The sequence below is a fragment of the Triticum aestivum genome, chromosome 6D (genome assembly GCF_018294505.1).
Source record: "Triticum aestivum cultivar Chinese Spring chromosome 6D, IWGSC CS RefSeq v2.1, whole genome shotgun sequence".
In the NCBI taxonomy this organism is placed as follows: Eukaryota; Viridiplantae; Streptophyta; class Magnoliopsida; order Poales; family Poaceae; genus Triticum; species Triticum aestivum.
In genome coordinates, this window is record NC_057811.1 from 89892806 (window position 1) to 89905916 (window position 13111).

A 13111-nucleotide genomic window follows, 5' to 3' on the forward strand; every position below is an offset into this window, starting at 1 on the left:
GGTATAATCGCCTAAGCGATTTCCTTCATCAGAAGGGCTGCACAAGCAATAAAGATTGCCCATGTGTTTTTATACGGCGATCCCAAGATGGATTCTATATAATCTCGGTGTACGTGGACGATTTAAACATAATCTGTACGCATGAGGATATTGAGGAAGCGAGTTCCTACCTGATGTTGGAATTCGAGATGAAGGATTTGGGTAAAACCAAGTTCTGTCTAGGTCTGCAACTTGAACATTCCCCTGATGGGATTCTAGTGCACCAGTCGGCCTACACCCAGAAGGTGTTGGAGAGATTTGGATTTGACAAGTCATATCCTTCTAAGACCCCGATGGTCGGAAGATCTTTACAGCCAGACAAGGACCCGTTCAGGCCAAAGGAAGAGGGGGAGGAAACTCTGGGACCAGAGGTTCCTTACCTGAGTGCAGTTGGAGCACTCATGTACCTCGCAAATTGTACACGGCCAGACATTGCGTTCGCCGTCAGTTTGCTTGCTCGGTACAGTTCTAAACATACCAAGAGGCACTGGAAAGGTGTCAAGGACGTCTTCTGTTACCTGCAAGGGACCAAAGATCTTGGCCTGTTTTATAAAAGAAATCAAGACCTATCTATTATAGGCTATGCCGATGCTGGGTACCTATCGGACCCGCATGATTGCAAATCGCAGACTGGATATGTTTTCCTTTGTGGTGGAACTGTGTTTTCCTGGAAATCGTCCAAGCAAACACTTGTGTCGACTTCCACGAACCACTCGGAAATCATGGCACTATTCGAAGCGTCAAAGGAGTGTGTATCGCTTCGGCGGATGATCGGCCACATTCAGCAGACATGTGGGCTGAACACCGTACAAACCCCTACCATTATCTATGAAGATAATGCTGCTTGTGTTGCACAAGTTCAGATGGGTTATGTGAAGAGTAACCTCACAAAGCATATTAGTCCCAAGTTCTTCTATGCACATGAGCTGCAACAGTTGAACGAGGTGAGAGTTTTGCATACTAAGTCCTGTGACAATCTTGCTGATATGTTCACTAAATCATTACCGGCATCAACCTTAGAGAGGTGTGTGCGTGGAATCGGTATGATAAGACTTAGAGAGATGCAAGGTTCAGGGGGAGAAACTTCACAAATTCGTCGTTAAAATCTCGATCCTGATGATCGAGTACTCAACTTGATGGTTGAGTGGATTGTACTCTTTTTTCCTTGAGTGAGTTTTCCTGATATTTCTCACACGAGGTTTTTGACGAGGCAATTCGTGCAATACAACAACGTATACTGTGTGCTCTTTCTTCATATTTTTTCCCACTAGATTTTTCGAAGTTTTGAGGCATGGATATACGGATAATTACCCAAGGGGGAGTGTTGGGAAACCGGCCCACCACGAGGGTGGCGGCGGCTAGCGCATGAAGCGCTCGGGATAGCCCCTCCCAGTTCCACATTTTACGTTAAGTGATTTCTTATCTCTTGACAGTGTACCCCTATATAAAGGGACGAGGAGCAATCATTGTAACCCCTGATAATTGATTAATAAAGCTGGTCTCCTCCATACTTCTCTGTGTCATTTACTTTCACGTATTTGACTACGACGCTCGCTCTCGCTCCGCAACCTCGGACCGGACTTGCCGGCGAAGTTGCGGAACATGTTTAGCCCATGCAGTGCCACCACCGGCAATTTCACGAGATTGAGCGATGCAAATGCCGATATGTCATGCTTGACCGGCATGTCATTGTGGTGGGAAGAAGCGAGCGGCCGTGGTGACCTGGTGTCGCCGACCGCCAATTCTGACCGAGACCAAACCGAACCTTTTCTTTTTTTCAACCTAGTCGTGTGGTCAGTCACCCACCGCACCACCCAAAACCAAGCGTCCCAGCCAGACCAAGCTACCGAGAAACCACGCGCACGCGGCGCGGGAGAGCAACCCTGAACCAACTGCTGGGTGCTGGCCCGCACGCGAGCCCACCTCACGTCCGGCCGGTTCGCGCCGTGTCTCCGACGCCACTTCCCTCCCTCCCTCCTTCCCCGCCCGGATCGGGCTCGCCGGCACCGCCCATGGCGTCCTCCTCGGCGCTGCTCACGGGGGAGCGCCTCGTCGTCTTCCTCTTCGCCGCGCGCGTCGCGCTCGCCGCCCCGGCCCGCCTCGCGGCCCCGCTCGCGCTCCTTGCGGGAGCCGCCCTCGCCGTCGAGCTCGCGGTGGACCGCTCCGCCGCGGCCCCTTCCTCCCCGCTCCGCCGGTTCAGGACAAGGTGCGGTCGCTCTCCCTTGCCTCGTCCCCACCGCATCCCACGGGGTTAAACAAAATCATCGCGATTCGGCCACCCAGGCGGATTTCCCAGAGCGTAAATTTGGCCTCGTTCGGTTCCCCACCAGATAAATGCGTGCGTTTAGATGAGCTCCACGGAAGCGAGGTTCTCTCGCAAAAATCTCTAGCACGAAATGGTCAAGACCGCCTCATTTCATTGGGTTGCCGACAAAATTGGGGATTATTGGCGGTGTAGTTAGGGCAATAGCAGATGAGCGGGGGATGCAAATAGGAGCTTAATCCTGGGCTCAGATGGCAATTACCGCTTAATCCTTGTTCGAATTGTTATTTAACATACGCAGTAGAAATGCGACTTATTCATGGTGTAGCGACCACCGTCAAGTAGAATGCACAAGTTCAGGGGGGCTGTTGAGATTCATTTTAGGTCCTATGATGCGCAACCCCAATTGCATTTTAGCTACTATCCCCGAGTAGAATGTACAGGTTCAGGGGGTCTGTTGAGATTTATTTTAGGTCCTATGATGAGCAACCCCAATTGCATACCTCTACTGTACATCCTATTTGAGTTATGTGGCTACTTAATTCTATATCGCGTCTTTTGTGGCAAGCTACAAAAAATAAAATTGAACCTAGTGCTTGGTGTCTGATGTATATAGTCATATATCCTCCAGGCCAGGTGCTTCATCAGGCATTCTTCTTGGCGCAACTACTTTGCCATGTGTCATGCTTGCACGGTTAATCCAGCTTTCGAGGATCTTACCGACAGATCCCAATGGAGCACAAGGTATACTCCTAATTTTATCATCTTCATCAACAATTGAACAAGTCAGAGGACTTGTGAAGTGCATTTATCCTCTGTTTTATGTGCCATTGAACCTTTCTTTTTGTGATGCATACATTTTACCTTTTACTAAATACATATATTTTTGTTTATGTGGCCAGAATTTGCATACCTCGAAATGCAGTATTGGGCAGTATCCATCAGCTGCGCCAGTGTGCTGGCTTTCTTCCTTTGGCATCTACGTCAGTCTGCCAACAATGAGATTTCTAAAGCTTTGAAATATGGTTCATTGATGGTAGTTTTATACCTCGTGACATTCTTGCTGTTCTTCCTACTGAAGACTGATGGAGGTAACATGCAAGACTTCATCTGCATTCAACGATAATTACATTGTGTTTTTTTTTGGGATCTAATTCAAGTCCAAAGATGACAAGGATTTGACAAAATATTCGTGTTGAATTTATTGTAGGTCTGTTAGCGATGACCAAAAATGGGTATCTACTCTGCCATGGTGTGGCTGCTGTGATCTTGATCAAGCACATTCTAGAGAAGTTCCCTTCATGTTCATCTTTTGGTTTGTACCTGAAGTCTAAGATGTAATTAGATCTTTATTTCTATTCTTCTGTTTATATCTGATTGCATATCCTAATAGGCATTTATACATTTTCCTAGATACCTTATGGATTAAGATAAATCCCATGCAGAAATATACACACACATAAGAACGGTTGCAATTGCCCCCACTTTGTTTAGTATCTTTTGCATGTAAGGCCAACTATTTTGTATGGTTCTTGTTTAGTAGTGCAATTTATTAGTATATCTATCTCCTCTTCGCTTTGACTTGGAAGTGCAACCTTTTTCTTATTTACACTCTTCTGTAAATTCCAGGGGAAGGACTTCTGGTATCAAGTGGTCTCGTTGTTTACTTTGGTGATATTCTGGCTCGTACTCTTTCAAAGGTGTGAATTGTTCCTAACTATATGTTTGCCATAAAGAAAGTGCAAATCTAACGTTTTGTATCATTTTAATTGCACTGGCAGATGGAGGTCTCTGCATCATCAGGAGCATTCATACACACACCTGGAACTCAAAGCGAGATAGCCACCGTTATTCAGGTAGAGTTTTTGTTATTTTGATGGTCTGGCTTGAGCTATATAGCATTTACATCTCGAACTTCTTTTGGCAGGGGGTTTTGCTTGGTCTTTTTCTACTTCCCTTGCTGTACAAAAGTTCTCTCCAAGTTTGGGTTTACTGTCGAACATTGGGCAAGCAACGAACACAAGCAATTGAGAAACGAGCAGAAAAAGGAACAGGTTCTGCTGTATTTTATGTCTCGTTGTTGGTGGTGTTATTGTTCTTAGTGCCGTCATGGACGCGGCTTGTTCAAGGTCTTGAAGTCCATCCGTTTGTTTGGTAAGAATCACCGTTTGGCTTTCATGGGAAGAGCATACCACTCATCGTTAGTGGAATTAATATTTTAACTGTGCACTCTGTTCTTTCTCAGAAAATCTTCTGTATATTTACAGATACTGACTTTGTTGTTTGCTTAATGGCTCATTATTTCACAGGGTTCTTAACTACATGTTCACCAATTCAGATGAACGGCTTCTTTTATGCGCATACTGGATATTTGTCATATGTGTATCAATTAGAAGGTTCTACAGCATATCAAAGCAAAGTAAAACAGAGAGAATTCTTTTGCGCAAGTATTATCATCTTGTTGCTGTCCTGATTTTCTCTCCTGCCGTTATATTTCAAGTAATGTATACATCTTTTTTAATCTAACTCCACTAGAATATTTCGAAAGTTATTGTGATAAATTTGGTCTATGCTTTCCAGCCTGCTTTCTTGGACTTGGCATTTGGTGCAGCATTTGCTCTTTTCTTAATACTGGAGATGATTCGTGTAAGAATGTTTTGATTCTCCCATGTCCTTGCTCACTCTCTTCCCTTTTCCCTTTCAACAGTATATATTATGCCAAGTTGTGCTCATTTCTCCACAAATGTTCAACTATCTCCTCAGGTTTGGGAAGTATACCCTCTTGGGCACACCATACATCAATTCATGAATGCTTTCACTGACCATCGTGATTCTGAGATTCTAATTATTAGGTAAGCGTGATTTACTAGTCTTTATTTTCCATATTTTACATCTTTCACTGTAGGATATAACGTCTTTTTTTTTTCAGTCATTTCTCACTCTTACTGGGCTGCGCACTTCCTAAATGGATGTCATCTGGATTCAATGACCGACCCCTAGCCCCTTTTGCTGGAATTCTCAGCTTAGGGATAGGTGATACAATGGTAGGTCCAGTGGCCTGTTAATATTCCCTACTCTACGTCTTCTTCTAATACAAAATGACGTGCACTTAGGTGTGTGTCCCAGGAAAAACAATCCTTGTTGTACTGTGTTATATCTGATGTATTCTCTGATTTGTACCCAGGCATCAATGATAGGGTACAAGTATGGTGTCCTAAGATGGAGCAAGACAGGAAGTGAGTTCGGTTTTCTTTATTCCTTGGTCCTTCTGCACTTGTCCGCTGAACACTTATGTGTGTTTTCCTGATATGTTAGAGAAAACAATTGAAGGCACGGCAGCAGGCATAACTTCTGTACTGGCAGCCTGCTCAATCTTGGTGACACTCTTAGCTTCAAGTGGATACATTCTTTCACAGGTTCGATCCCTTAATTTCTTGCACCGAACCGACCGAAGCTTTATGCTAGAACATGCAACACAGCTCGAATAAACTGCCACTGACCGTTTTTCATACGTTGACACAGCACTGGTTGTCACTTTCGGTAGCTGTGACGTTGAGCTTATTATTGGAAGCATATACGACACAGCTGGATAACGCTTTCATACCCCTTGTGTTCTATAGCCTTCTATGTCTGTAAATGAAGAGCAACCTGTTGTACATCCAACTGACCTTGAGGTCCTCTTTTTGGTTACTGCTAATATATATAGCACAGCAAGGCAATAGCTACAGGTATTTGGTCTCTTTGCCTCCTTGGTGCTCCTTTATACCACCTCTGATTGAAAGTGTAGGCTTAGGTATAAGAATATAAAAATAGAATTAGTGAATACGGAGTACTTCAGTAGAGAACATCTTTGGTACAGATGAAGCTCTCTGCTATAATTGTAAGTTTGTAACAGCTTATCTTGAAGTGGTTCCATTCCATTAGTTCTTTTGGTCTTCTGTTGGTTGCATCAAAATGTGAGTTGTATGAATTAGGACGATTGGATATTATGGTCCAAGAAGGTAGGAACAATAGCAAAACAGTAGCATAAGTTTATTTTAGCAACTATAGCATAAGGTCAATTATTAATTATTAGCCATAAAACAACTATAATACAAGTTACTTAATAAATTAGAACAGTAGCATATAAGTCATTTTAACAGTGGCATTATTGCATTTGGCCGCTCCATAGCAAAATTACTTGCAAAACAATAGTATAAAATCATTTTAAAATGACATTAGATGAATTTAACTACTAACCATGTCAAATTTTAAATAGCATCAGGTGAATTTAACTACTTAAGATATAGCAAAATTTAATATGGCAATCAACGGCTCGATGGTCAGTGCTGCACATGGGTCGTATCTCGGTGAAGCCTAGGAGGTGGCTTGGGGTCATGTTGGTTGCGACCATCTTTATCCTTGCTTCTTTGTCATCGACGCCTCTGCTCAGATGGCAGATGTGAGACCGGTGCGCTGCCCACGACTCGCACTATGCGCTGGTCCCATGTCCTCCTATGTCGAGACCTTGCGCTGCGCCACACCCTCCTCCTGTGCTCTTTCATGTGTCACTTGACATTTTCCTCCTCGGGGTGAGCTCAACAAGCTGGATGAGGAGATGTTGGCTCCACTCACACCACACCATCATGTTTAGAGAGAGAAAGAGAGTAATTGTCTCGTCGAGAGGGGTGTGCGAGAGTGTAAGAGGGTTATGATTTCTAACGTGAGCAGAGCTTATATAATGTCCAGAAACATCAGATATTGTAGTCGTCAAATATCATGTATGAATTTATGATGTGTCTGCACGCACAAGAGCCCTTTCGGCCTGGCACTTCGCACACACTGGCCCACGTGTACCTTTGCATGCGATAGCCATGTTACACACACATTTGGTACTTCAACCAGACCATGGGCGACGAGGAGTGTTGTGAGGTCTTCTGTGCAGTATCTTCACCTTGACACCAAATTAAGCACAATAATAGCATCACAAATTACTTGCGTCTTATAGTACCTTACACATACAACATCTCTCTCAGAGATATTAGTTCGTCAACAATTTCCATGCTATATCCATTGCTCCGTCTTAAAGTGAACAAACTAGATCGACCTTGGCCACATCGGATCAGAGTATTGATCACACTGCATAGGGAACCAAACTAAGAGTTGTATCTCCACTAACATACAACTCACCACACTCTCTCTCTTTTTAATTATACTATTTCACTACAAGATTTTGCCTATGAAGCCCACAAGCATTGGGAGTGTCCAATTCCACTTAACCCGTGCTATATTCATTTCTTAGTCTTAAAGTAAACAAACTCAATCAACCTTGGCCACCACCACTGCCGGAGCCCCCGGCGACACCTCCACTGGCCGACCCAACTCCACTACCCCCTCCGCTTCCGGCAGAACCATTTGCGCTACCAGACCCTCCGCCACCGCCCACCGCATTACCAGCACGGCCAACGCCACTACCACCACCGGAGCTGCCATCGCTGCTGCCCCCGCTTCCACCTCCAACACCACCGCCTCCTCCGTTGCTCACACTCACCCCACCACGCCCGATGTGAACACCGACACCGCCTCCAGCCCCACCTCTTGCACGCACACCGCCGGAGCTACCGGCCCCACCCCCACCTCCGCCGATCCCCACATCCACACCACCACGCCCCACGTCAATGCCAACCCCCGCACCCGCGCCACCGCCGGCACTCGCACCGCCACCACGGGTAGTGCCAGCTCCGCCTCCAAGCCCACCGCCAACAGCGATGGACACGTCGTGCCCGCCACGGCCTACGCTCACACCGAAGCCCCGGCCACCACCCTCCCCGCCGCCACCTTTGATGGAGAACGACTTGCTGTCATCAAGTGCGTTTTTGTCCTCTGGTAGGAGCCTTGCTTGGGCAAGCTGGAGAAGTGAAACGCACAGCAGCACTAGAGCTGGGATGGACAGACGGCGGCAGGCGGTGGGAGCGGCCATGGAGGAACTGCAAGGATGAACGGCGCAGTTGCTTGTGTAGGTGTGCTGATGACCCTGTTGTGCGCAAGTGCGTGGATTTTTATAGAACAAATAAAGCCGATGTCTCCATACTGGAATAAGTAGCCACAAAGTATCCCCTAAAAAAAGTAGCCACAAAGTAAAGGTGATATGATCCTGGTGAGCTGTATAGCAATTGCCAATTGGCCAAGAGAATTTTCACGTGTACATGCTTGTGCTACCAGAAAACAAAAACAAGCTTAAGCCACATGATCATCTGTGGGATTTGAACTTCGATCTCTGGCTATATATTTAGCTAGGTTTGAGATATTTTTTTGGCTCGAATGAAGGGTAAGAATTTTTATAAATTGTTGTCATCAGGTAAGATATTTGCTCCCTCCGTTCCATAATATGGTGCACGTAGATTTTTCTAAAAGTCAAGCTTCGTAAACTTTGACCAAGTTTATAAAGGAAAGTATCCGCATCTAACAATACCTAATAAACATAAAAGTATGTCTCATAATATACCTAATGATATATACTTAGTATACCAAGTGGCCAGCTTGGTAAGCTACCAACACAATATTGCAATCAATGATATATACTTAGTATTGTAGATGCAAGTGTATATAAACATGGTCTAAGTTTATGAAGTTTGACTTCTCAAAAAATCTATACACACTACATTGTGGAAGATAGTGAGTATATAAAGTTGACCACTCGGTTCTTTGGGTATGCCAATATGCATGTCCTTCATATTTGTTTGAGTAACGTGAAAGATATCAAAGACCAGACAAATCGACTTATAATAATGGAGATAAAAATTGAAATGGCGCATAAAGGATCAAAATGTGACCAGACAAGTGGCGCCAGCGCTGAATATTTACACACAAAATCTCGAATTGTAGATCAGTACAAAAATAATCACAGTTGGGCGTGTTTACCGAGCAATTTCATTACCGGTCATTCTCGGGCAAAGGAATATGTTGCTTTGGTCTTTAGAAAACATGGACACAACCGTTCACACGTACTTTGACGGTTCATGATTGCGTAGTTTCACATGACCTTTGCGGCTTGTTTTCATGTTAGTCCCTCTGTACAGAAATATAAGAGCATTTAAATCATTATTTTAGTGATCTATAAACGCTCTTATATTTCTTTATAGAGGTAGTACTAGATTTACATATCCGTTCAAGCTGCTTTGCAGGTGTGTCACCGCCTGCAAGAATCTTCTGCCTGAAAGGGCAGTACTATTTTCCGCAAAAATAAAGGCAGTGCTATTGTGCTAAGCAGGGAATGCCGGCTTAAAGATTTCTTTGTGCATTTTCCTCTTCCAGCGAAGTTTGCGTTTGCGCGTCTATGAAAAATAGCGAGTGCCTTGGCTCTCAAAAATACAGAATAGAAAAAATAACAGAGCATCATACGTTCTGAATATTAGTTGTTTTAAACATAAGCAGTTGCTGCACGACCACAACACAGACGTGCTTACTTTATCGGTCTCATTGTCGAAAATAACTAAATGAGTTGTTCCAACAAATTGGTAGCCCAGACACATTTTTGCGGAAAAGCAATAGCACTGACGTAGTAGCAACCAATTGGGTCTTCGAGAAAGACGAGTCCTTCCAACCACATCAAGATTCATCTTCAACCCGACCTTACGAGCAAAAGTGAATATCAGGAGAAGCGGTCGCCGTCTCTGCTGTCATCTTCTTCCTCAACAAATCTGCATCCTCTCTGGTCCGTGGATAACTCGAAGGACGAAACCTCAAATGAGGAAACTTTTCGACACACCATTGACACACCTTCCTATCATGCAGGGACACCTCCCTGATGTTCACTGCAGCTTGAATGACACGCCTAACGTATCCTGTGAAATTGCCGTCGGACTGGAAGCCGTGGATAATTAGCCTCCCCAGATTCTTGTGCCTAAAATGAGGATCGGATTTTTTTCGATAAAGGACATTTCATTGAATAGATATATCGAGATGATACAATCATGTCAAAAGAAAGCCCGGCCTCTGCATAGCTAGATGCACACAGCCAAAAAATCCAGAGCACCCTAAAAATAAAATAATTTGATACAATGCCAAGCAATAAATCGTGTCCAGCCTAAGGAGCGGTAAATCCTATCCGTAAATCACACCGCCATCCATGGGGGTAGAAAACCTCCCTGGCCGTACGCTCCAGCCGTGTAGACGCCATCATAAAAATGTCCCTGTCTTCCGGCTTCTGCAGGATAGACCAAGTACGGAGCCATCGTGTACAAACATGAATAACCTGCATAGGAGATGAGACACATTTATTGTTAAAAACCACATCATTCCTGGTAAGCCACATTGCCCAGCATAAGGCCGCCGCTCCCACAAGAATATGTGCAGAAAATTGTTTATCTATACCCCGTAACCAGTTGCCGAACATATTCCGTGCACTACGTGGTGGATATAAATTCGAAGCTACTTGGACCGTAGCCCAAACTGCCCGAGCGAACTTGCACTCAAAAAATAGGTGTTTGATAGACTCGTCATGTTGGCAAAAGACACATGTCTTGGAGCCATGCCAGTTTCGTCGTGCCAGATTATCTCTAGTTAGGATGACTCCTTTGTTAAGAAACCAGAGGAAAATCTTCACTCTTAGGGGAATTTTTAGCTTCCATAATTTCCTGTTATCTACAGGAACATCACAATGAACCATTGCATCATACATGGATTTGACCGAAAATTTGCCATTCTGATGCAAGTTCCATCGAAAAGTGTCCGGATCATCTGACAGTTGAATGTCCTCCAGGCGAGTGAGTAATTCATTCCATGCTGTCAGACGAGTGCCCAAAAGATCCCTACGGAAAGAAATATCGGGGTTTTCCTGTCCTAATACTTGTTTGATCGTGACAAATTTATGTCGGACGATCCGGTACAAGCTCGGATATTGCACCATTAGGGGAGTGTTCCCTAGCCAGGTATCTTCCCAGAAACGAACCTGAGCACCGTCCCTAACCAAGAAGGTCCCAAATTGGAAAAAGAATTCCTTGGCCTTCATGACACCACTCCAAAAATGTGAATCCCCAGGTTTCCAATGAATTTGAGAAATGGCATTGGATCCCACATACTTGTTGCGAATGATTTCCTGCCATACTCCATTCTCAGTGAGTAATTTATAGACCCACTTGCTGAGGATCGGATGGCCCCCACTTCACATCCATTTTCTTGGAGAAACTCTTTTGCGACTCCGACCGGCACTTATGATCCCATACCGTGATGCAAAGCTCCTCTAAGTATGGTGCAGATTCAAGAAGGAACATCGTCCAAGAGATATCACAGTCTTCAGGAAGATGATCCAGATTCACAAACCGAAGTTCGGCAAGCACGGGAGCAAGCACTTTTGAGCATTCTGGTTGAACCCAAATCTGCGATAGATAAAACAAAGTAAGTAATAACGCGTGCATAAATTGCATCATCATCAAGTGATGCATAAGTTACTACACTGAGATAAAAACATCATACAGTTAAATGAGAATGGGACGGAGATGATTAGAGCGAGTGAGTACCTTTTCACTGCGAAACTCCAGGTACAAATCGCTTACAGTGGGGGCATTCGCAAGCAGCTGGCTTAGGTTGAGGGTCTTGCCCGAAATGTTTGCATTAGCAAGGCTAAGCTTCGAAAGCTGAGGCACAAAACCAAGAACCAAGGGGTTCTCATCACAGGGCCAATTCCTGTAGCTCATCCGCTGGAGCTTTGGCAGACAGTCAAGCACCACCGTTTTAAATTCCCCGTAGGTGATAGCAAACTCGACGAGCCGAGCGTGTTCCACACGGAGCACCGAGCGGAACCCCGCGTCGCACTCGCGGAAAGACAGGGACTCCAGCCGCCTGCAATGGCGGAGGATGCTGGGTTTGTCCGATTCACCGAACCTCATGTTCCGCAGATGCAGCTGCGTGAGACCAGCAAATGCGTCCGGACAATCGCAGACAAAATCGTTGAACTGCTTGGCGAAGAGCAGGCGATGGGCGTCGGTGCAATGGTTGGTGTCCCTCGGCGTCATGATTTCAAACTCCGCCGCGTCGAATTTCTCGGTCGCCATGGCGAGGCCGACGGATCTGCCGATGGCGCGGCAGCGGGCGGGAACCAGGAAGAACTTGAGCTTCAGCTTGCGGACGGTGATCTGTGGAGGCCTCGCGCTGAGGATCTTTTTGGTCACGTCGGCGACGACGCCGTCCATTTGGATCAAATCGCGATTGCTGAGATCGATTATGATCTGCGAGAGCATGGCGGGCAGCTTCTGCATTTGCTTCGACAGGATGCAGGTTCTTAGGGCGTCGAGCGTGCCCACCCTCTCGAGGATGTTGAGAAGCACGTCGTTGGGCAGCTCGCTTAGCCTGTCCTCCCGGTTAGCAGCTGCTGCCTTTGACTGGGTTTCCATCTAGATACAGTCATTTCAGTGCATTCCAAACGGAGGGAGTAACAGTAATAATAAAGCCAAAAAAAAAGAGAACGACTTACATCACGGCTGCGGCGGCGACCTCTACTGAGCTTCATGGTGATCGAGGCAACTTACATCTTCAAACAAGATGTGGGCAAAAAATATTCTTGTAATGAGGCTCCTTCGATGTGCGACGATCGTGGACAACCGGGCTGAGCGCTTGTTATAGGCTCCTTCGGATACGATTCAGGCTGGTGTACAATTTACACGTAAATCGACGGATAATTACTGATGTTTCCAATACAAATCAAAATTGGACTCTTTCTTCTTGGAATCCGATTACAGAACGAGATGGGCACCTGTTCCTTGCTTGTTCCGATCCGAGCACAGAACGAACTTGAAATTCCTTCATCTACCGCCAAGGGCGGACGTGGTTTGG

The 13111-nt window shown here is 45.4% G+C and overlaps 3 protein-coding genes across 3 annotated transcripts; 1 reads left to right on the top strand and 2 right to left on the bottom strand.

Moving 5' to 3' along the window:
• The first annotated feature begins 1875 nt into the window (after positions 1-1875).
• On the top strand, positions 1876-6225 carry LOC123143770 (dolichol kinase EVAN). Its single transcript, XM_044562755.1, has 14 exons — positions 1876-2245; positions 2934-3046; positions 3205-3393; positions 3513-3617; positions 3932-4002; positions 4084-4158; positions 4230-4456; positions 4612-4801; positions 4883-4948; positions 5066-5154; positions 5232-5346; positions 5487-5538; positions 5618-5718; positions 5825-6225. The coding sequence occupies exons 1-14, from the start codon at positions 2052-2054 to the stop codon at positions 5936-5938; spliced, it is 1701 nt and encodes a 566-aa protein (XP_044418690.1). The 5' UTR covers positions 1876-2051; the 3' UTR covers positions 5939-6225.
• A 1022-nt stretch (positions 6226-7247) lies between these two features.
• Positions 7248-8425, bottom strand: LOC123143771 (glycine-rich cell wall structural protein). Its single transcript, XM_044562756.1, has one exon. It carries the CDS (start codon positions 8259-8261, stop codon positions 7605-7607), a length of 657 nt encoding a protein of 218 aa, XP_044418691.1. The 5' UTR covers positions 8262-8425; the 3' UTR covers positions 7248-7604.
• Positions 8426-11406: 2981 nt separating this feature from the next.
• On the bottom strand, positions 11407-12889 carry LOC123142473 (uncharacterized). The gene is made up of 2 exons (XM_044561372.1): positions 11800-12889; positions 11407-11658 (listed from the first exon to the last, which is right to left on the bottom strand). Exons 1-2 carry the CDS (start codon positions 12670-12672, stop codon positions 11407-11409), a joined length of 1125 nt encoding a protein of 374 aa, XP_044417307.1. The 5' UTR covers positions 12673-12889.
• Positions 12890-13111: the final 222 nt, after the last annotated feature.

What these genes read in the sequence shown, in the direction of transcription:
- LOC123143770 (XM_044562755.1), top strand. Translation starts at nt 2,052, where the DNA reads ATGGCGTCCTCCTCGGCGCTGCTCACGGGGGAGCGCCTCGTCGTCTTC. An exon ending in TGGCTCGTACTCTTTCAAAG is followed by an intron (nt 4,003 to 4,083) that starts GTGTGAATTGTT and finishes TTGCACTGGCAG; the next exon opens with ATGGAGGTCTCTGCATCATC. An exon ending in GAAGTCCATCCGTTTGTTTG is followed by an intron (nt 4,457 to 4,611) that starts GTAAGAATCACC and finishes ATTATTTCACAG; the next exon opens with GGTTCTTAACTACATGTTCA.
- LOC123143771 (XM_044562756.1), bottom strand. Translation starts at nt 8,261, where the DNA reads ATGGCCGCTCCCACCGCCTGCCGCCGTCTGTCCATCCCAGCTCTAGTG.
- LOC123142473 (XM_044561372.1), bottom strand. Translation starts at nt 12,672, where the DNA reads ATGGAAACCCAGTCAAAGGCAGCAGCTGCTAACCGGGAGGACAGGCTA. An exon ending in TGGAGTTTCGCAGTGAAAAG is followed by an intron (nt 11,659 to 11,799) that starts GTACTCACTCGC and finishes TATCTATCGCAG; the next exon opens with ATTTGGGTTCAACCAGAATG.